General features: G+C 34.7%; 1 protein-coding gene across 1 annotated transcript; it reads left to right on the forward strand.

The window, feature by feature from the left end:
- Positions 1-2,834: 2,834 nt before the first annotated feature.
- LOC149904753 (poly [ADP-ribose] polymerase 1-like) lies at positions 2,835-25,075 on the forward strand. The gene is made up of 20 exons (XM_090106829.1): positions 2,835-3,108; positions 3,496-3,634; positions 3,768-3,919; positions 4,015-4,196; positions 4,533-4,731; positions 8,194-8,296; positions 10,188-10,365; positions 13,081-13,300; positions 17,010-17,117; positions 17,382-17,493; positions 17,828-17,990; positions 18,849-19,005; positions 19,088-19,246; positions 20,283-20,419; positions 20,532-20,668; positions 21,217-21,380; positions 21,752-21,872; positions 22,444-22,603; positions 24,084-24,272; positions 24,930-25,075. Exons 1-20 carry the CDS (start codon positions 3,004-3,006, stop codon positions 25,000-25,002), a joined length of 2,958 nt encoding a protein of 985 aa, XP_089962955.1. The 5' UTR covers positions 2,835-3,003; the 3' UTR covers positions 25,003-25,075.
- The last annotated feature ends 39 nt before the right edge of the window (positions 25,076-25,114 follow it).

A 25,114-nucleotide genomic window follows, 5' to 3' on the forward strand; every position in this document is an offset into this window, starting at 1 on the left:
TTGTTAAGTTTTGTTTAGTATTACTATTAGGCGATCTTCACACTGCCCCGCATCATGCTGCATATTGCGTGTCGACGCACCTACGCGCGTTCCTGTGGGAGTGCAGATCTGCATCATCGTGCGGGTTTTTTGCGCACTCACGCGCGTAGGTGCGTTTGTAGATTCACGCACGGCGGCTCTCATTTATTCGCCGTTCTCTGTGGTGGTCGTGCAATACTGAGCATCACGACGCGCGGCACTGCGGGATTCGGTGTGCCATACCTTGCGTCTCGCCCCGCACCTACGCGCGGGGGTGCATGTTTCTCCGCGTGTATGCGCGTGATCCGCATGAACGCGCGTGGTTGCATTTTTAGTGTGTTGGACTGTGCGTGTTTTCTATACAAACGGAGATACTTACAAGTAACGTTAAACACGCAGTCACGCAACATGCAGCGTGGTGCGGGGCAGTGTGAAGATTGCCTTATGGCAGCAAAATCACAATATTACTGTATATTATGTAATAAGTGTTTTGGTTCTCTGAAGTTATATTTCATTACAATATTAAGTAAATTGGAAATTGAATCTTTCAAATAATATTGTCAACGTGTTTTATTAATACAGTTGATTATGTTTTGTTTAATTTTTTTATGAATCTGTACTTAGATGATTCGATTATTATTATTAATTCCATAATTCTTAAAATTTCTGTGTTTTAATTAATATTTTTGGAAATAAAAAAATGTTGTTTTATTTTACAAATACATATCACTTATATTTTTACTATAATAAAGATATGGAGAAATAATAAATTAATAACAATTATTATTGATAATAATTACTATCTTGTAACTATTATGATATTAGACTGTTTATCCTGTATAAAAATTTGATAAATTTAATAATATTGTAGATAAATGATATGCTGTTATGAAAATAATACCTTCATTAAAATTTTTCTTTCCTCACAAACCTTAATAAGGTATTAATCACGTATTATAGTCCAAGTCCTTTTCACCTAGGATGATTCCTGTGACACTTCATCGTGTTCCGAATTACGTATTTTATGTTTAAAAAGTCAAAATAATTTTAGTGCATAATATTTTTATTTTATGGCGGCATTATTACCAAAAATATAAAAATAAAACATCGTAAGCTTATAAATAAAAAACAGTGTTGTTTAGTTTAATATAATGAAAAATAAAATAAAATAACACAAAAATATAATACCTACGCAATTCGTGTACATGAAATGGATCGTTGAAAAATCATAGAGTTGGAAAATCATATAATCGGCGCCCATCTTGTGATCGTTTGTCAATCGAGTCAATCGTCTGTACTAGTGCGTCAGCCTTTTATACAAGTTGCATTTTTATATTGATACTTTACGTGGTATTCTGTTATTGTTACTAATTGTTATTGTTGACTTTTTGTTGCTGTTGTTTGCTAAGTTTCCTTAGTTAATTGTTGGCGAAATGCCGAAAAAACTAATTTTGGTACTTTATTCAAATCGATTTCATTTCCATATAGAATATTATCGATTATCGGAAACAATTGATACGATTTCAGTAACCGACATCTCTACACGTGTCAAAAATCGATGTGTCACAGAAATCATCTTAGGTGGAAAGGACTATAATAATTATTATAATGATATAAAAAATAGTAGTCGGATTTGCCACGTATGGGAGTTTAAAATTTTTAACAACTCATAAAAAAGGCGATGTTGCGGCCGGAGCGCTCTGCTTTGTCGAATCGAAAATAATAATTAATTGATAATAGAAGCCCAACAATTAGTGTTAAAACAGCCGTCTGCGCTATGTTCTAAGAGTGAGGATAAGGAATAAAAATTTATTAAATTCTAGAACGAAACTCATTCTTGTTCTGTGGAAAGGCTGGTTTACACTTTGATTAGTGTGAGTGCAGGTGATTAGTGCGAGTGCAGGTGTGTAGTGCGAGTAGTGTCCAATTCACTGCGAGTGCAGGTGATTAGTGCGACACACTACGCTAAACACTAAACACTAAACACTCCTGTCCAGACGTGTTTAGGCAGGCACACTGCGAGTGAGGGGGAAGGGAGGGCGCGCGGGACGTGGCTACTCGCAGTCCACTCGCAAAAAAATAGAACACGCTTCTATTCACTTTTCTACACAGCCTACTAAACACTTGCACTAAACAGTCGCTGTCCACACGTAGTTACTAAACACCTGCACTCGCACTAATCAAACCCCGTTTTCCAATTACAGAGCATAATGCGACTCAGTGCCGCACAATGCCGAATTATGCTGATGCTTAATTGGAACGTGAAACGCACCAGCAGGTTGCACTAAGTTCAGTGTTGAAAAAAAAAATATTCATAGAGTTAGCAATGACCTCATTAATGTGTAAATAAAGTGGTATACATAATAATTTGTCGAAAAATATTTACGGTTATTTTAAGTAATTTGGATTTTGATTTTTTCATTAACATTTTTTTCAATGTTTGTACCTTCATCCATACTTATATTTATTTTTTTAACACAATTTGAATTAACTTTGATTATTTCGAAAAAACTACAATGAAACGAAAGCTTTAAAATTTTTTCCAACAATTAATAATTACTAACGATAAATCGATTGCACGCATCAATTCACGCGCATTACTTTTTCTAGTGCTCGATTGTGCGAAGCGTTGCTGTAGTTGGAACATTCAACGTTAAGCATTATGCCGCATAATGCGCTCTAGTGCTGTAATTGGAAAACGGGGTATGTGTGAACCAGCCATCAGAAACAGTAATGATTTATCGCAGCAAGCAAGTGGCAGCACCGCCTGTCTTCAGTCAGTCTTCAAAGTTCAAACATGGGTGTCAAATTGTCAATGTCAAGAAATGTTTTGGCAAAATTGGCGCTAATTTTGTAGTAGCTATAATAAAATTATAAAAATAATATAACGTTCTAATTTTTCTAATCGGATTATACTTGGTTCGAAAAACCTATTCGCGTTTAAAAAGTATTGTGTACAGTTGTTTTTTATATAATACCTATCTAATGTTTAAATACCAAATTGACTACGCCAAGAGTAGTCGGTCAGAATGTAAATCGTGCAAAAAAAAGATTCTCAGCAATGAATTAAGGATTGCCTATGTCTTTAAGGTAATGTTAATCAAAAATAAATAACTGCTTACTGCAAGTATATTTGGGTGATCAAACAAAAACACGGGCGCGGTAGTACCGTCTATTTCATTACACCTCACGAATTTCAGCTTAATCTATCTTTATTATTGGTAAAGTAGAGGTGAAGACTGATTGATTTTTAATATTTCCTTTTTATTTGACCTACATTTTAAGTGACAGATTCGTCTAGTACATTCAATTTCATAAGTTATATACTTCGTAAGTTAACTCGACACCCATTATCAAAATTTTAACATGTCTAAATGTCTTCATGTATTTACATCCTAATTATTCTTAATATGAACTTGAGAGTTAATGGTGTTATATATATTTTAAATGTAATGGCCAGAAAACTATCTGTTTCAGACAAAAGGGTTTTTTCAGCCACGTTGGAATCATGAAAGATGTTTTTTCAAAAACGGCAAACGCTTTGCACACTTTAGTGAATTTGAGAATTTTAACACTCTTCAGCCTCAAGATCAGATAAGAATTAAAGAGAACTTAGGTATTGTTTCTGTTTATTTTTTTACTAAGCTTAATCTCATTGATCCTGTAGTATATTGAATGCTTTTTATTGTAATTTGTTATATGCTATAAACATCTGTAACGCACATGATTAATATTTTGTAACTTTGCAGTTGATCCTAATGAGCAAAATAGTAATTGTGAAAATGATGAACGAAAAATTGTGCTCGATGATAGAGAGAAAGCTATTCTATCAGAGTTTTCTATAGAAAAAAGTAAAACGTCCACTGCTTCTTGTAGGATATGCGGCTTAAGAATAATTAAGGTATTTACATAGTTTGTGTGATTTTATGCATGGCTGTTTATGGATAACAACTTTCTTTATTGAATTATTTATAAAGTACTGAATGTTACTTTTAGGATGACCTGAGGATTGCCAAAGTAGAATATTCAGTGAGGTATGGTGAAACACCTCAATTCCATCATTTGTCATGCTTTTCAAATATAAGAAGCGACTTCAAATTTTCTGTGGGAGGGGAATATATGCCAGGATTTGAATTGTTGTCTGAAGCAGATAAAGAAAATGTCAAAGATTACATAAGGTAAATATATTTCATTTTAAGTTTTAGGTAAAGTTGTAACAAACATTCTATTATGTTAGAAATTAACTGCGTCGCGCTGTTTCACCCGGCGAATGAAACCGTGGATAAAATCAATTATTTCGATAGTTTCATCCAAATCTGTCCAATAATTTTTTCGTAAATGAGTAACAAACATACATCCATCCTCACAAACTTTAGCATTGATAATATCTTCAAAGAACGCGATAGTCATTCTATCAAATAGCAGATTCAACCAGATGACGGCGATATGTACATTATTGGAAGTTGGTAGTCGAGTTTAACACATTTAATTTATTGGAAATTTTTCTTTCCTAGACCACATGTACAAAAACCAACCATGAAGCATAAGATTGTGCCCGAGCAGAACACTCTGCGGCGCGGCAACGACGAGGAAATAAGACTGCAAAATGAAACCTTTCACAAACATAAGAGAGCTTTACGTGCATTATCTAAAAATGAATTGGAAAATTTATGTCAAAGGAATGATATGAAATTTTTGAAAGGAACTGAAGAGGTAATTTCTTTGTTATCATAAACTAGCTGCGCTTCGCGGTTTCACCCGCGTGGCTCCGCTCCTGTTGATCTTAGCGTATTGATATATAGCCTATAGCCCTCCTCGATAAAGGGGTAACCTATTAAAAACTCGAATTTCTATTACCCGAATCTTAAAACCCCGAAAACGGTTGTTAGAACTTTTAAAAGACAGATGTAATGAATGACAAATTTTTAAAATTCCTTTTTTAATTTCCCAGATGAATCAATTTCCAGATGCACCAAAACCAGATTTTTAAAAAGTATTTTTTTGTTTCCCGTATTCTCATAATACAGATCTTATTATACCAGATTCTCAGAATACTTTTTTTTGTTTCCCATCGTACCATTTTCCAAATAAACTATTGCCAAATTTTCATAATCTTTTTATTTGGTTCCCATATAATCGTATAACAGATAAACTATTGCCAGATTTTCATAATCTTTTTATTTGATTTCCATACAATCGTGATTATACCTTTACTATCGACTGAAAATAAACATAAAGTTATTGTTTTACTTGTCCATTACAGACCGGTTTTAGAGTCAAAGTCGACTCAGTAGGTTAGGTTTGAACTACGACCCCCACGCTAGAACCAACTCGCTATTGTTTTACTTGCCCATTACAGAAAGGTTTAAGTGTCAAATTCGACTCAGTAGGTTAGGTTAGGTTTGAACTGTGAGCCCCTACGCACGAGCCGAGCGAGCGAAGCGAGCGTGCCGCGGCAGCGGCCGGCGAGTGCCAGAACCGACTCGCTATTGTTTTACTTGCCCATTACAGAAAGGTTTAAGTGTCAAATTCGACTCAGTAGGTTAGGTTAGGTTTGAACTGTGAGCCCCTACGCACGAGCCGAGCGAGCGAAGCGAGCGTGCCGCGGCAGCGGCCGGCGAGTGCCAGAACCGACTCGCTATTGTTTTACTTGCCCATTACAGAAAGGTTTAAGTGTCAAATTCGACTCAGTAGGTTAGGTTAGGTTTGAACTGTGAGCCCCTACGCACGAGCCGAGCGAGCGAAGCGAGCGTGCCGCGGCAGCGGCCGGCGAGTGCCAGAACCGACTCGATATTGTTTTACTTGCCCATTACAGAAAGGTTATAGTGTTAAAATCTATTCAGAAGGTTAGGTTAGGTTCGTGCTGCGTCCCCCTGGAAGGATTACGTTTTGCTGGATATCGTTTATTTGAATTTCAAAAATCTGGACATTGTTTGTCTGGATATAAATTAACTGTATTTCAAAAATCTGGACATTGTTTGTCTAGATATCAATTAACTGTATTTCAAAAATTTGTGTTTTAAAAATCTGGCTTTCGTGCATATGGATTACGGTCATCTGGATTTTGTGCATTTAGGTTTCGTATGTCTGGAACTCATTCGTCTGGATTGTAAAACGTCGTACAAATAAAGAAATGGGCAAATGAAATTCGGAGTTGCGATTATATGGCAAACAAAACTTCGAAATTTTAAAATTCGGGGTTATGAAAAAATGTCCAAACGTTTTCTGGATTATGATATTCGGAATATTAAAATTCGAGATTAAGATAGGTAACCCGATAAAGGAGCTATCTATCACCGAAAGAATTTTTCAAATCGGACCAGTAGTTCTCAGAAACTACTGGTCCGATTAGCATGTTCAAACAAACAAACAAACTCTTCAGATTTATAATATTAGTATAGATTAATAAGCAACTTGCCAAGCCCAGACTAATATTTTCTATGTTTAACATAAAGTCGTAATATTTATACAATACTAGGTTTCCGCCCGCGGCTTCGCCCGCGCAGTTTAAGAAAAACCCGCATATTTCCCGTTCCCGTTGGATTTCCGGGATTGTGTCATTTTCCCGGGATAAAAAATAGCATGTCCTTTCTCGGGTATCAAAATATCTCCATACCAAATTTCATGAAAATTGGTTCAGTAGTTTAGGCGCGATTGAGTAACAGACAGACAGACAGAGTTACTTTCGCATTTATAATATTAGTATGGATAATATCCAGACGTGTTGGTTATCTTTAGTCTGCCATTTGAACATTTATTGATTGAAAATATTTTTAACTGCTCCCATTTTGAATACCAAAGTTTAACAAATTTATTCTCGTCATCTCTTAATTATTGGTTCTGACATTATTGTTGGTTTCGTGGAAATGTTAAGGTTATTTGAGTTATTGACGAAGCTGGGCCGGGGCAACCTTGTAAAGTAAATTGGAATATAATGTAAGAGGGTTAGAACTTAGAACATAAAATATTTACCTAAATGTTTGCATGACTAGCTAATGTCTGACTTTGTATTCTTTAAACATTTTCCATAACAAAGGAAGAACATTTACTTGTAATGTTTGTTTTCTTCTTGTGAAAGTTCTATCCAACTTCAGCCAGCAAAAGATGTATGAAGCTTACACACAAGCGTTAACATGAATTTATGAAGTTAATACAAAGTAATAATTAATATTAAAACAGCTTGATCATGCATATAATTATACCTGCACCATGTGACTAGGATTTTGCTGTTATGAGAGTTTATTTAGGTACTAAATTAGAACAAAAAAAGCTTGGTTATCTTGTTCTTTATTCCTGTGCACGTCATCAAAATATTCAACAACTAGCGATCCGCCCCGGCTTCGCCCGTGGTACATATTTCGCAATAAAAGGTAGCCTATGTTCTTTCTCAGGGTCTAAAGATTGTCTGTGCCAAATTTCATCAAAATCGGTCCAGTTTTTTATGCGTGAAAACCATATACATATACATAATTAAAAACCTTTCCTCTTTATAATATTAGTATAGAAGTATAGATATTGTTTTGCGACATAATCAATTAAAAATATATTATGACGAATTATTGCTCTCGGGGCTCACTGAAAATCGGTGCTGTGACGTTTTTTTTACGTCACAGATGTTCATCGAGTGATTTCCCCTTTTAATGGCATCATGCTTCACAGACTACACACTTCAATGTGTATTAGTAAGTAAGTATTGTAGTAGTATTGTAGCATATAAGTATTGTATAAATTGTTTTTCATTATGTACGTGTGAGGCTATGTGTCATTAAATAAACGTTTTTTCTTTCTTTCTTTCTTTCTTCTTACATAAACATAAATATTGTCTGTGCCAAATTTCATCAAAATCGGTCCAGTAGTTTATGCGTGAAAACCATATACATATACATAATTAAAAACCTTTCCTCTTTATAATATTAGTATAGAAGTATAGATATTGTTTTGCGACATAAACATAAATATAATATTATTTTAGTTCTATAATTTTTGAATTTTTTTTTGTATTACGTATTATAAAACCTATTTTTTTGGAGACTTTGGATAAGATTGCGTCAATATGTGGATTAAATGTTAGCTTTTTGTCAATACTAACACTTAGTCTAGAATAGAATCGAAACGAATCTTTTAATCGTATTCGTATATTAGAATATATTTATTTATTTTGGTTTCGTTTTCTAGCTATTAAACTTGCTGGCGGATTGTATGACGTTCGGCGTATTACATAGGTGTCCGGAATGCCTGGGACAGTTACAGCTTAGAACTTCGAATTACGAATGTACAGGTGAGATTTATTATTTTTTATTTTATTACTTTTGTTGTTTGAAACAACTAAAAAAATTCACAAATGTAAATATATCTTTATCAGTGAAAATTGTTACCCGAGTGCATTGAGATAATATGAATATGGAGCAGACACCACGAACAAAATCTGTGCGCCAAGATGGCGGCGCGGGGCGCGCGAATTACGGCTAGACAGTCATAGATTATGCGATGTCACTGACTCACCGCTATAGAGGCGACACTTTGTTTCTTTCTGTCTATTTTATTGGGTGCCACTCCTTACATGCACGTTGACTTGAAATTTTCTTTGTACTTACTTAATATTTATTTTAGATATAAACTGACTTTACTACGCGGGGCTAACAATATCTGGCATATAATATAGGATGAGGAGGTTCAGTCAGGGCTATGGGAAGTTTCATTCCTTACAAATTGAGCCTTTTTTAGAAAAAAAATAAAAGCCGTGTAAAAATTGTGTTTATTTATATTAATTAGTTCATCATCCTCAGAACATGTTCCCGGCTCAGAAATTGCTTGTATTGTTCCAGTACTATTGTAGCACACCTTCGGCTAAAATAAATATAATAATAATAATGTTAGTGATGGCTAAAATAATATTTTATTTGTTATACAAATCCGTAAAATTTTATTATTATTACTAACATCCTAACATCAATACAAGGAACAGCAGACTTCTTTAAAATACGCCTTCCCGCTTTTGTGGTATATTTATCCTCATCGCGAAAATGCAATGAACAGACGCAAGTTCTATCGGATGGTAACCAGGTTTCTTCACTGCGGTTGTTTTGGACAAATTTTACCCATTTTTCCCTTTCTTCACGGCCCAGACATGGAAACCTTGAATAGAAAAAATATTAATCTCTGAACTAGCGGTCCGCCCCGGCTTCGCCCGTGGTACATTTTTCGCAATAAAAAGTAGCCTATGTTTTTTCTCAGGGTCTAAAGATTGTCTGTGCCAAATTTCATCAAAATCGGTCCAATAGTTTATGAGCCTATTTATTACAATCAAACAAACAAACAAAGTTTTCCTCTTTATAATATTAGTGCAGATAAATAAATAATAATTCAATTATACTTTCAAGTCAGTAGCTTATACAATATCAATTAAAATTGATTAAAATCAATTAACAAAAAAAAAATTGGTGATTAAGTAATTGATTTTCATATTTCATGATTTCACCTTTTTTCAATTAACAACCAGTCTATGCTTTTCTAAATATGTAAAATTATTATTTTATACTTTAAAAATATACGCCAGCAAATATTACTAACAACACTTATTTCATGCCCAATGTCATATCTTAAATTTTTAATCTATGACAAATGACGCAAAATGTCGCCCGCCAAAAATTTTGTTCTAACTTAGAGCGTATACGCACTATGCGGGTAACCGCATTGCGGGTAGCCGTCCGGCTGACCGCAAGCATAATTATGTACGTAATATTCATTTCTATGCGCACTGCGATGCGGCTACCGCAGACCGCACAGTGCGCATAGAAATGAATATTACGTACATAATTGTGCTTGCGGTCAGCCGGACGGCTACCCGCAATGCGGTTACCCGCATAATGCGTATACGCTCTAAGTTTTAAAAATTATTATCTAGTTACTTACTGATTGAAAAGTTTTGCACTTTTCCGTATTATTTGTGCAATATCGTAACACACACGTAGGCATATTTGATGCGTTTCACTTTAAAACAAATAAAAAATGAGCGTGACGTTCGCGCCAATGAGCGAGCAAGCGACTGAGTGCAGTTACGCCACATGACGTATGTTGAGTGGAACATAAGTGGTGTAGGCGGTATCGTCTCCATATTCATATTATCTCAATGCCCGAGTGTTATAATATGATATAAATAAAATTTACAGGTCATCGCGATGAATGGGGCTCGTGTAAATATCAAACTAGGAATCCTCGCAGGAAATTGATGGAAATTCCGCTGGAATTGCTAAAGTATGCAGCCTTTGGGGATTATGTGCCAACCTTAGGAGAAAGAATATTCAACGATGAGCGACTCATAGAAATACCTCCACAGCAGCCAAAGAAGTTAGTTTAATAGATACAGATCTATATTTTCGTTACTTTTCAAAACTCATTAAGGTATTGAATCATAGACTATACACTTATTGTCGATTGTCTATGAAATGTGACGTCACTTTGAATCGCATTCCTAGTGGTTGTGACCAATGCACAATTGTTAAGACGATTATTCAATGTTCAACCCATCTACCCTCATTTCGCTTACAGTCTTTGTGACTATTGCGATTTGTTATCAACTGACTACCTACATCAATTATTCAGTTTTGTAGTTTGGCAATGCTTATTACTAGACATCGGATTATATGCATTTGCATATTTGCATATGCAAATGCATAAAACTCTCTTATTACGGCGTTAGTGCATATTTTAGCCTTTTTCCCCAATCGTGCATATATTTCGTTAAGTAGCGGGAGTTTTGATTGGTCAACTAACCTTTATTAGCCAATTAGAATGCTCAACGAGTAAGCAAACCCTATTTTGGCCTGGTAAAATGGCAAAAAATTACAAAATGGGCTCCATTTTAAGTAAATTTTGAGCCATACAAAATAGGGCTAGATTACCCTTTTGGGGCTAAAAACTTAAAACACGGGTTGAATTCCAAAAAAAAGGGCTAGATTTAGCCCGGAAAGGTCTAAGATGGAAACACTGGGCTCGCGGGTGACAAATGTCACAAATTTGTGCTCGAATATTTGGTAAAATTGCTTAATTGTATATTGGCACAAAAACTATACTTAATTTCAAGAAAATTTCACTGTTTTTTGATTCTGTATTGTGCATATTTTAGGCATATCAGTCGTTTTTAGTGCATATTTCGGCCTTTTTTAGTGCATATTTGCATGCATATTTTGGCATTTTGTTAGTGCATATAATCCGATGTCTACTTATTACGTTTAAATTAATATTCAAACTTTTTTTATTTTCTAACAATTGTTTTTTGCGTTATTTTATCTTTTTTTTCTCTTGTGCTATGCCATAAACTTCTGACATTCCCTTCCCTACCAGGAGGCCCGGCAGAGATTGCTGTGTAGCGTGCCTTTTGTGTATTTTTTAAAGTGTTTATTTACTTTGTATAAGAGCTGCTTTCCATAAAGAAATATAAATAAATATTTAAAAAAAGACGTGTGGCACTCGGGGACTGCCGCGGTAAAGCTATTGCATAGCATGCCTTCAAGCCACACCTCCGTGCCCGTCGGAGTGGGGAGCGTGAGGTTTTTCGTTACGCAATTTCTGGATTCGGTTCCCGCGCTCAAGGCCCGCGATAGAAGCTATGCAATAGCTTAAAACTAGGGATGTAACGATACATGATTTTGCCGATACGATACCGATACCGATATTTGTAGTATTGTATCGGCGATACCGATACCGATACCGATATCGATGGCTTGGTAGAAAAATAAATAGTGAATTATGCATAAAAAGCTACCAACATTTAACAGAGACAACTGTTAATCGTATTTTTTTAAATAAAAATGCCAAATCAAAAAACAACAAAACCATTTATTTTAGTATTATTATTTTACGAAGTCAGTTAAACGCCGACTTACACACAAGAGTAGGAGATAGACACTGTTATGGCACAAGGAACAGAAATAGAATTGAAATGCCATTTTTCCGATTAGCTAAAGTTAAAAATTCATTTATGGGTCAAGGTATACGCTTTTACAATAGAATTCCTCATAATATTAAAGAGTTTAGTAGTTCTAAATTTAAAACTTATATAAAAAATGTACTAGTTCAGAGAGCGTACTACAGTATTCAGGAATATATGGACGATAAAAACCCATGGAGGGTTGTCGCGAAAAAACCACAGGACAGTTCTTTGGCATGTTATTATAATATATTATGATGTTACATATGTATTTTGTAAAATTGTAAAACTGACATGATTTAAAAGAGCAACTATGGAGTTTCTTGCCGGTTCTTCTCCGTAGATACTGCTTTCCGAATCGGTGGTAAATTTTAAAATATGTAATGACGTTTCAAAAGTGCTTCTATAAGAAGTCTAATTGAATGAATAAATGTTTGAGTTTGAGTTTGTAAACTTTAAGTAATACACATACAATCAGTACCTAATAAAAGTTTACTATTGGTAGAGTTTTTTCAGAAAACAAAGTGCGCACGCGCGGGCGGCCTCCCGCATCGTTCATTGGGCGCGGGTTTTTGAATTATTTGATATCAAAAAAATTGGTTGTTTGTAAAGTAGGTTTACGATCGAGATGTTTACGTGATAACATAATGCAGTGGCAGCGCTCGAGATGAAACGGGAGATCGGTCCGTCTCTCTCTCGTTATACCTGCGATCGCGCTCGTGAGGTTTTGGTGTGACACAAGTTTATGAACATGTCACCCGACTAAAACGATTTTAAAAACTTTATCACGTTAAAAATTAAAAAAATTCAAAATTATTTATTTCTTTCCTTTACATAAACTAATTTGTGATTGGAACACTCCTAGTAAGCAAATAAAATACTTGTGTCAGGAGGTTCCGCTCTTCCTTAACACTATTACAGAAACAGAAATAAAACAATATGAATGAATACAATGCAAAAACATAAAAGAAAAGAAAGAATTTAATAAAAAAATATCGGTATCGGTTGATTTATTATCGGCGATACCGATATATCGGCTTGCCGATATATCGGCCGATATATTGGTATCGGTATCGGTATCGTTACATCCCTACCTCAAACACTATACCAATGTACCATCAAAACAAATTCAGGCCAAGAACAATACTCGTGCACGCGCCACTAAAGAACGTGCAGTTCTACATACACGGTCTGAAAGCGGAGCTGAAGGAGGCGATCAAGCGTCGCATACTACGGCTCGGGGGGCTCGTTACCAGCCAGCTGGTGCAGACTGTAGCCGCGGTACTTTCCACACCGGATGCGCTGAAGAAGGGCTCAAGTGTGGTGGAAAAGATCGAGATTGGCGGCATTCATGTGAGATTTTGATAATTTACTAGCTGTGCGTTGTAGTCTAACTAGTTGAATGTTTTTTTTTGAAGAAAACGTGTTTGAAAAATAAATGTAACATGTGACTGTACATGTTTAAGATAAAAAGTGCGAGAAACAGATATTCGCGTTTTTAATATTAGTATGGAATGTTGTATGTAGGGATGTAACGATACATGATTTTGCCGATACGATACCGATACCGATATTTTTAGTAATGTATCGGCGATACCGATACCGATACCGATATCGATGGCTTGGTAGAAAAATAAATAGTGAATTGTGCATAAAAAGTTACCAACATTTAACAGAGACAACTGTTAATCGTATTCTTTTAAATAAAAATGCCAAATCAAAAAACAACAAAACCATTTATTTTAGTATTATTATTTTACGAAGTCAGTTAAACTTTAAGTAATACACATACAATCAGTACCTAATAAAAGTTTACTATTCTGCCGTCCTTTAACTAGAAAGCCGTTAAGCCCACGAAGTGAGTTTCGAGTAAGGCGCTGACTCCACGAGCGAGAGAATCGCGGCGATATTATCGTCGTGCCACGTATTTCTATACACTCTCTATGGAACCGTCTCCACACGGCGATATTATCGCCGCGATGCGACGAGTGGCAATGAGCGTGCGAAACGTCATTACATCGTCGCTAGCCCGCCGCGACCAGCAACGGGCCCGCCGCGCGCTCGCGACGATCGCGCAGCGGGCGCGCTGTCAAACGCAGCGGCATTTCAGCGTTGCCTCTGGTCTTCTCGTAGTTCTCTTCAAGGAAACGTGGCGATACCGTTACGAGTCGCCGCGGAAACGCTGCGATTCCGTTACGACTCGCGACGATACGCGGCGGAATTATCGCTCGTTCGTGGAGATTATCCGACGATATAAGGGCGGACTCGTCGCGATTCTCTCGCTCGTGGAGTCAGCGCCTAAATGGCAAAAAACACGGAAATCGTTATTTCTTAAAAATTATGACACTTACAATAATTATTGTGAGATACATCGATCGACATTTAATTATATATAAATATTAGTTTTTACCCAGAAACTGTTATAATTTATTTTTAAATTCACTTTTTCTCGTTTAGTTCAGCATATAATCTGAAAATTTTAACTATTTACTGGACAAGACGGCCGTTCACATACCATAGCGACTTTTTAGCTAAGTAATTTAGTATTTTTTTTTTTATTTTGTGATTTATTTTATTTAGTAATAAAATGCTTACCTAAAACGACGTTAAGCTACTATAACTACTTTTAAGCTATGACTTTCGTTTTAATTTAAATTTCAAAAACTTTATAATCAGCGTTTAAGGGTTTTTGGATGCTTTTGTACTATGATTCTATATAGTTGTAAGTACTAAATTTTAATCTTACTAATGTTAAAAATTTGCTGCTGTCTGAGGCTTTGCTCTCGGGAATTACATCCTCTAGGTCAACCAATGGAAAGGAAAAGGATCAAAAGCTTTATCTAAATTAATGGTTTTAGCGTCTTATTGTGAGTAACAAGTATTTTAAACTCTTTTACTAAATTACTCTTTTAAGTTTTCGATAAAATTAACCTTTATTTCTCGTCATGTTCACGTTTATTTCATTACAGTGGCTCATTAAGGGGTTAAGATTGAGATAAATCTTCTCGCTTTTCTTTTTTGGAACCGTATATTCATTTAGAATTGCAATTTTAACGTTATTTTATAAATATTCTTCTGCGAAGCCATCATATGAGTCACGGATATGTGAGTACATATAGAACCACAAACAATGTAAACATAAATCGTTTCCTGAAAAAAAAATTAAGACTTGTGCACAAGGTTTTTGAAAAAATACACCCTGGTTTCAATAGGGCTTCAAGCTCTTACATGTGGGATGCTCTTAATAAATAATGTAGAACCGCTTATCAAATGATTAGAAGACTCTTTCATCCACATTCAGAAAATATAATATACCAGAATATGTGGAAAATAGCAGGAGGTAGAAAACTTTTTATTTGCTACAATGTAAAAAATACAAATCTTAATAATCTAATACATATAAAGATAAGAAAAAATAGCAATAGTTGCAAAATGGACTCCCCGTCAGCGGGTCAAAGGTAGTGTACTCCTAACAATTTTTGTATCACCATCTCTAGTACATTGCTTGACAGTCGATTACTAATTCCACCCAAGGGGTAAATTACATAATTAATAAATAGTTTTAAAAATTAAATAGTACAGACTGTCTTTCTTCTCTTTCTCGGTTACAGAGACAAATAAATAAATAAATAATAAATAATTTTCGTAACTTTGACTTGTTATATTTTCCGTAATTTAGCTGCTAGATTGTTTAAAACTTAGTAAACCTGATCAGAAACAATACGTCTTGTAAAAGAAAATCAAAAACAATCGGTACTCTGCTTGGGAGGGACATTATTTCATCATCACTCTCATCCCCAAAACTGATGCATCACCAGAATCGGATAACTGCCTTTTAGCTAAAAAATGAGGGTTAGCTGCTTTGTAGCTAAGCAAAAAAGTGTTATTAGAATTTTTCCTAAATAAAATTACTTAACTAAAAAAGCGTTAAGGGCGAGTAACTGCAAATAAGGTAAGGATTTCCATTGGAATCGTTATATGAAAGCATATCATATTTAAAAACGTTATCACGTTAAAAATTAAAAAAATTCAAAATTATTTATTTCTTTCCCTTACATAAACAAATTTGTGATTGGAACACTCCTAGTAAGCAAATAAAATGCTTGTGTCAGGAGGTTCCGCTCTTCCTTAACACTATTACCACAGTATTACCATTATTTCCTACAGTAAGGAATCGCCTTTGATGTCGCGCGATGCCGCCGCCAGCGTAGGTAATGACGCTGCCACACGAAAATACGCTAGGGTTGCAACAAATGGGAAATAAAACAATTTTGATTATTAATATTATGATGAAATCTTTATTCATATGTACATTTAAAATAATTGCGATTATTAAATCTGATGTAATTATTTGTTCATAAATATATAATTACAGATATTGCACTGCTAAATATTATTTACGTGGACACTTTATTTTTGGATGTTCTTAATTGTATATTATAACATTTAACTAAGTAATGCATTCGCATTGGGATGTACAATCTGATTAGAAAATAATGAGGACAACATATATACATAGCTTTGATTTTAATTCAACAGATACAATTAATACAATCTTTCTGAAATATTGTTTCCTTCTGGGATTTCAATGTAGATTTACATCCGTAAACCGAACAGTTTGTGCGCGCCATTATAGAATATGTAAGTACCTATGTATAATAAAATTATTACACAAAAAATACGACTGCGACATCCTTTCGCGCTAGGTAAAGCAAACTAAGCGTGTTTGCTTTACGCGGCCCGCGTCGCCCGACCCCCGCCAGTTCCCCTCCGTTTCTCTGCACAAGTACATTCGTCGCACTACTGTAGGAAATAATGGTAATACTGTGCTATTACAGAAACAGAAATAAAACAATATGAATGAATACAATGCAAAAACATAAAAGAAAAGAAATAATTTAATAAAAAAATATCGGTATCGGTTGATTTATTATCGGCGATACCGATATATCGGCTTGCCGATATATCGGCCGATATATCGGTATCAGTATCGGTATCGTTACATCCCTAGTTGTATGGAACTAATTATGCCACTTACACTTGAAATTTTTTTTATTCCCAGGTAATTGAAGAAAAGTATCTGGATGAAATTGAATCTACTCCTAGTATGGAATTAATTGGTGCGCTGTCTCTCATCGAGAAACATAATATCGCGGATTGGGCTTTTGATGTAAGTTTTTTTTTTAATAAAGCTTGACAACAAGTTTGTGATTTATCAATTTATATAAAAGAAATCATTTTATTAAGCTTAAAGAAGAGCTATTTTTCTTCCGAAAATCCTGCTTATATTGGTAATGTATTTTGAATGTATGCAACGAGTTAGTACTATAGTACGCATTTTTGAAAACGCTGTTATATTCAAAAAATATTTTTATGGATTGTAACATATTATTTTAGTGAACTGTATTTTGAACTTTTTTTTTATATTCTTAAGGTTCTATCTCGGGTACCGCAAGACGTCATTGAAGGCAAGCAAGTAAAGGTGTCAGGAAATATGTATTCGGCTAAGACGGCCGATACTGATATTGCAACCACCAAAGTTAAGGGTGAGTTTACGTATAAAAGATTGCGTCAATATTTAATTCAACTTTAACGTTAATACTTCGGCGATGGTCTAATAAGGTTTCAAGTCTATTATCTTAAAATAAAATCTATAAACATAAGGTATCGTTGGACAGTTCTTTTTTTAAACCAGAGGTTTCATATGACATTGAAATGAGCGGGACAAAAATCAAAGGAGAGATGTGAGCCAGTGCCACTTATACAGTAAGAGATGTTATGTTAAAAAATGACTGTGTAAGTGAAAAATACTAATTCAATACCTATGTGTTTAATAGTTATAGTATATATTAGGTTTTTCTTTATACTATTTATTTATAGATGGGGTGCCAGTTTTGTGCATCCAGGGGCTGGAACAAGTGGCGCATGTATACAGAGATGACGAACCATTCACCGCGACCCTTAACCGAACAGACCTGAACTCTAAGTTTTGTGCCAACCTCAGTTGTACCATACAGTTGCTAGAAGCTGATTATTCTAAATGGTAAATAATATGCTATATAAATAAAAAAAGCTTTTGATGATCTGATAATATCAACTGTTTGTTAATAATCAGACGTTCATATTTACAAAATTGCCATTTATTTATTATAATCTTATTTATCTACACTAATATTATAAAGAGGAAAACTTTGTTTGTTTGTTTGTTTGATTGTAATGAATAGGCTCATAAACTACTGGACCGATTTTAAAAATTCTTTCACCATTCGAAAGCTACATTATCCACGAGTAACATAGGCTAGGTTTTATCCCGGAAATCCCACGGGAACGGGAACTATGCGGGTTTTTCTTTGAAAACGCGGGCGAAGCCGCAGGCGGAAAGCTAGTCTAATATAATTGCTCTCAAAAGTTCTTCAATCTATGGTAGGTATAAACTAACACAAATATTATAAAGAGGAAAACTTTGTTTGTTTGTTTGTTTGTTTGTTTGTTTGATTGTAATGAATAGACTCATAAACTACTGGACCGATTTTAAAAATTCTTTCACCATTCGAAAGCTACATTATCCACGAGTAACATAGGCTAGGTTTTATCCCGGAAACCCACGGGAACGGGAACTATGCGGGTTTTTCTTTGAAAACGCGGGCGAAGCCGCAGGCGGAAAGCTAGTAAATTATAAATTACTAGCTGTCCTCCGTGGTTTCACACGCATCACTCCGCTCCGCTGTTGGTCTCCGCTGTTGGTCTTAGCGTGATGATATATAGCCTATAGCCTGCCTCGATAAATCATCTAAAGAATTTTTCAATTCGGACTAGTAGTTCCTGAGATTAGCGCGTTCAAACAAACAAACTCTTTAGCTTTATGATATTAGTATAGATTGTAGAAATGCCCTTCTAACAGGTACTGGGTTGTTAAGAGGACGGGTGAAACTGGTTCCAAACCTTTCTTAACTGTGAAAGAGTTTGAGGATGACTTAAGTGGAGCTAAGGAATTATTTACAAAGGAATTTTTCAAGAAGACGGGGAACACGTGGTGTTCAAGGCATCAATTTCAGAAGGTTATCAAATATAGTTATCTATTGTTGATTATGCAGTACACGTACTAGTTAATATATTTTTAACATTTTTATTTTTTCTTAGAAACATGGTAAATACGATTTGGTGCAATTGGCTAATCTGAACAAAACAATTCCTGTACTACTCATGGATAGCCAAAGCTCTCTACCAGTTACATTACAGAAACTGATGGTTTTGCTCTTCGATATCAACATCATTAATAAAACAATAGCAGATATTGATGTAAGTGTAAAGAGTTAATATATCTACAATACTAACTGATACTTAACTTAACTAACCAGAAAAAATTCGATCACGAAGCGGAACTTTCGCGCCATTCCGGGGCCTGACCAACTCGGCCACTCGTGACCCGCCAGAGTGTTCGAATTTTTTCTATTCCTTATAAATTTATATTTATAAAGCATTTGAATGCCATAAAACCAAAAATATCAATTTCCACTAACCTACCTTACAGGTATTAAGTTTCAAGAAGTGATGATATGAATACTAACGTTATTATGATTTATCCATAACCGTCGCCGCACACGAGCCACGGGCCACAGCCACAAACGCCGCCACGCCGCCACAGGCGTCAACCGTGTGCGGCGAGTCCATATAAAATGTATGAAAAGTGCAGGAAATATGCCGGTGGCGGCGTTTTGTGGCCGGAGGCCAGTGGCCCGTGTGCGGTAGCCCTTAAGCATACCTACATGTTTTATGCTAAGTTGGTGACTCGAACGAGATTGAGCATTTTATCCAATATGTTAATGCAAACTAAAATTAACAACAATATGAGATGTTAATTTATGCTCGTTATTTTCTTAGTTATTGCTGATAATTAATGATTCAAATTTCTGCAGGTGCAGTGAAGACAATAAAAATTCGGTCCTTTTTTCAAAATTTGCGGAAATACAATAAGTAATACGAACACATGGTTTCTTGTAAGCATTCTAGTAGTTAGACAAACATAGTGTGGGATTTTAATGGTGTTTAATATTTACACATTGAGGATAACACATATGTGTATAAATAATCCTGTAGTTTTTTATATTTCGCTTGTATACTTTGTGCCCCGATCAATAATCCTGTTGTAAATACCCAAAACACATTGTTAAGGGTGCCTTTATCCCAAAGTATTTTGTGCATTCCTACTCCTAGTAGAACTCCTAGAAGAAGTGACCAATTAGGTGGTAGATTGGGTGTTGGGTTTTTGTAGTAAAATACATATAAGTACTTCATTTTTGAAATGTTTTATAATTTTTGATTGCTATTTATTCAGGTGGATTCGAGCAAAATGCCCTTAGGTGTCCTTGCTGATGAACAGATCAGAGCGGGATATGAGACCTTATTGCATTTATTTCTTCTAGTCCAAAAGGGAAAAGTCAGCTATAATAGGATTAAAGATCTCTCTAATAAGTAAGTTCTTTTTATTTTTTCTTTTGTGCCTGTGTAATTGAATCTACTCAAAAATTCACTGATATTCTGCTCGCTCCATCAAGCCTGAAATAAATATCATTTTTGATTGCAGATTCTATACGAAGATACCACATAAGGGAACAGAAAAAGATTTAGTGGTTCTGAGTAGCATGGAGTTAATTAGTTCCAAATTTGAGATGCTATTCAACTTGCGGAACACTCACTTATCGTATAAATTATTAGAAGAAGGTAATTTATGTTTTATAAGTTTTGTGAAGTAATCCATACTAATATTATAAATGTGAAAGTAACTCTGTCTGTCTGTCTGTTACTCAATCACGCCTTAACTACTGAACCAATTTGCATGAAATTTGGTATAGAGATAGTTTGATACCCGAGAAAGGACATAGGATAGGTTTTATCCCCGAAATCCTACGAGAACGGGTTTTTCTTTGAAAACGCGGGCGAAGCCGAGGGCGGAAAGCTAGTCTATAATATTAAATGAATCCCAAAATGTGTTGGTAAGCGCATAACTTGAGAACGGCTGAACCGATTTCGATAATTCTTTTTTTATTATATTCCTTGAAGTACGAGGATGGTTCTTATGTAGAGAAAACGTAAATATGTACCACGGGCGAAGCCGGGGCGGACCGCTAGTGTTTTATATTTATATGTTTTATAAGTATTATTTTGCTGATAGGTATATAAGTGGAAACAATTCTTGTAATGGTCTCCAATCTTGTCACACTTCAAAGATTTCTTTTTCATTGATCTAATTTTTATTTATACTTTTTTAGAAATGGACGCGTCTGTCAATAGAATGGAAACATACTACCATAGACTGAACACAGAAATCGTTACGTTGGACAGAGATTCTAAAGAATTCAATATGATATTGGAATACTTTACGAACACTCAATCAGAAAGACACTTGAATACCTTTAAGATGCACATTGAAGAGGTGAGTCTAAAAAATTTTAAATTGTCTCTTTAAAATTTTCAGTTTAGCTAGCTTTCGTAATATGTGACTATTAATATAATAATATTTTCGATGTCATAAAAGCCTACGAAACAAACAAAAAAAAACCTATCACGCAATCCAAAAACAAATGAATATCATTTGGTAACCGTCGTATTACGTTTTGTTAACTTGTCTTGTTGGCCTTATAGATCCACTTAGAATCATGCTTGAATTGTCGTTACACTTAAAAGAGTCACATGTATCTTATATTGGAAGACTATAATACATTCATTAATATTGTTTGTATACATTTTGGAATCATTTAACATTTTTAACATGTATTGCATATTAATCCAGTTCTGGTTATTCAGATATTTCTAGTGGAACGGGAAGGTGAGAAGGAGCGCTATGAGCCTTACAAATCATTGCACAATAGGAAACTGTTATGGCACGGGTCGCGGCTCTCTAACATTGCTGCTATACTTCATAAAGGTTATTTTAATGTTAAAACTTTTTTTTGTGTTACTTTAATGTTAAAACTTTTTTTTATGTTACCATAAAACAATTTAAACACAGTCTAACTTTAAACCAGGGATCTGGCACTTTAATAGTTGTCTATGGGAAAGACGACAAAACCAGATTAAAGAGAACCCGCGCTTAAAGATAAACTCTATCTAAAGTTTTTTTGTGGTAAGACAGTAACATATTAATTTTTTTTTGTATCAAACTCTTTCATTTATCCTTATCATGAAAAAATAAAATTACAAGGCGTAACTTTAACGGATTATAGTCGGTTGTATTCACATTGTGGAAAACAAAATTTTGAAATTATTTGAATGCAGATTCTTTCTTTTAATTTTTTTTTTGTACAAATTAATATCTATAGCATTAAGACTTCAGAGTGCTATCCCTCGATGGTATTACAAAAATCCATCATGTATCAAGAACCTAAACTTATAGAATCTCTCGAAATCAATAATAGTCAACATTGACCCATTTTCAGTAGTCTATGGTATCAGACTGCATAATAAATATTGTTTTTAAACACGTAAAACTTGCAAAGGTCTCCGCATAGCACCACCAGGGGTGCCAGTAACAGGCTACATGTTCGGCAAAGGGATATACTTCGCGGACGTAGTGACGAAGTCCGCACAATACATACACGCTACTGCGGACCATCCCAGTGGGGTGCTTCTGTTGTGCGAAGTGGCGCTTGGTAATATGTGAGTTACATGTGCTTTAAAATATCCTCAACTTAGACTAAGACAGGAACTGTACTTTAATTTCAACAATTATGTATTTAAGCTTGTAACAGAGTGCCTGGGGGTCTTCACCTCGGATAAGAGTTATAGTGAATGAATTAATATGATCGATGTGGGATATTGTTTTTTAATCTATAAATTGCAATGTTTACCCAATTTTTTTTGTGCACTCCATTGTTTCATTGTTTAAACAAATTATTGTGAAAAATTCATGTTTGACCATAGAGGGTGTCCCAAGAAGTAGTGATATACTGAAGCTGGGAGGTAGAAGACATAAAGGGCTATCCGAATCACCCCCATGTATATTTTGTGATTTTTCGTATTTTCGGAGTTATGACGTTTTTTTTTCAAATTTTCACCTATCGCCGAGTACGTAGAGATTTTGATTTATGGTGATGTGAATTATGGCGGTAAATGCTTGATTTTTTTTGTGTGCTAAGCTGAAAGATAGGCCAATTCAGTATAGTAACATATACTATGGTTAGATCTTCGAATGGAATAAAAAGAAAGAATTTAATGCCAAGAAAGATAAAATTACCCAGTATGTTCATAACTTTAAGGGCCCGTAAAAAATAAAATCACATAAAAAATATCCGTTTGGCTTTTTAAATACTTACTCTATCTATGAGGTAGCTACCCTGAAAATTTCATTTTATTATTCATAAGGCTTCAATCGAAAAATTGAAATCTAAAAGTGGTAAGTGCAAAATTTTAATGCAAACAAAATAAAACCAATTACAAGGTGTTTAATTACAATAAATTTTCAAAATGACCCCCCCTGTTGCTCACTGCAAGTGTCTTTTAAACGTCTGAATACCCTTTTATTATATTAAATGGTTTCTTCTGCTACTCTCAATTTCCGGTTTAATTCGTCCAAATTGCGGCATTCTCTCGAGTAGACGAGGTCTTAATTGTACTTTGTAGTATCTCCATACAAAAAAATGCCGGTGTAGTCAGATTCCATACATCAACACTTCAACTTTGAATGAATCCATCACGAATTTTATAGCCGTCCAGAAAACCGATTATTATCGAGATATCCAGAAAAGGTAGGTATCCAGGAATTCTGGTATAACCGACTTAGAGACACTTGCAGCAAAATATCAACTCTAATCCGAGGTTATACGGTTTTGAATGCTCCAGGCACTGCACTATTGCTGGAGTTATTTTAGTTTCTAAATATTATATCAATCGTAGAAATCTTCCTTGGTCAAGATTTATAAATTATGTAAGTATATATTGTGTAATTACTTTTAGTTTTGGTTTTATCTGCGATAAACCACTTTTGGCGCTCTTTTTTTTATAATATATTCGTGCATACTTCGTACCTATAATTCGATTAGTCGAACAACGATAAAACTTCAACTAGTCCATAATAACATTCAGGAACATTCAAATGAATAGATACTAATTAAAAATTTCTATATTCTTTTTCCAACAGGAAGAAATGCTTTACCAAAGAATATGTTACAAAATTGCCAGATGACACCCAGTCAGTTTGGGGAGTCGGTCGTATTCAACCAGACCCCTCGCGCGCCATCACTTTACAAGATGGCACCATTGTACCTCTTGGCAATATTGTAACTAACGACGATGTTCTTTCTGCGCACGGTGAACTTGTACACAATGAGTATCCTTTTTGTGAAAATGTTTTAGAATAAAAGCTTGTCTTCACAGTACAGTATAATTTTAAAAAGTAATATTATTTAATGTCTCCCGTTACCTTATTTTAGATTCTGAAATATGAATAAACAGTTCATTTTATCTACAAATAAATTGATCTAAATTTGAAGGAAAATCGCTTGCCTAAACCAGTAGGAAAGCTCATTTCGCGCGATTCAAGTAGTTTGTTAAGGGCCGATTTTTCAATGCTTGGATAAAAATTATTCGTCGAATAATGTTTAAAACTACCATTTTAAAAACGTATTCTAATTGCCCGTATTTGACAGTTTACGTGACATTTTAATATTATCGTGTAATACTTTATTGGACGGATAAGTTTTATCCAAGCATTGAAAAATCGGCCCTTAATTGGATGTCTGAATATCATTGTTAGCTGAACAAGGCCGTTTAATAAATGGGCTAGGCTCTTAATTAAACGTCTAATTAAGAAACAAGGCTGTGACATAATTATTACATATACATATCTCTGAACTAATGGACAACTGGAATCTTATATTAAGATCGTCTCCATTTTGTTGGCGTTACCAAAATACCAATTTTTTTGCACGTTGGTAATTATTCACAATTCATGTTATTTTATTTATTTTCTTAACAAATAAATCAGATTTATTGTCTACGATGAAGCTCAAGTCACAATCAAATATTTGCTACAATTAACTTTTGATGTATGTACGTGAAAAAATATTATTTACAACATTCTGTACTTACTCTTGTAATCTTTTTTTTATTTATAATAAAATTAATAAAAATGGCTCTTGTTTTTTTTTTACCTTACGTCTTATGTTCCTT

This window comes from Colias eurytheme, chromosome 11 (assembly GCF_061535395.1).
Source record: "Colias eurytheme isolate Ceu_HAF_F1 chromosome 11, ilColEury1 Martin Lab GWU primary, whole genome shotgun sequence".
NCBI classification, from domain to species: Eukaryota; Metazoa; Arthropoda; class Insecta; order Lepidoptera; family Pieridae; genus Colias; species Colias eurytheme.

Coding starts and splice junctions, on each gene's coding strand:
- LOC149904753 (XM_090106829.1), top strand. CDS start 3,004: ATGTTTAAATACCAAATTGACTACGCCAAGAGTAGTCGGTCAGAATGT. Junction 8,297..10,187: donor TTCGAATTACGAATGTACAG/GTGAGATTTATT, acceptor TAAAATTTACAG/GTCATCGCGATGAATGGGGC. Junction 21,381..21,751: donor TTAAGATGCACATTGAAGAG/GTGAGTCTAAAA, acceptor CTGGTTATTCAG/ATATTTCTAGTGGAACGGGA.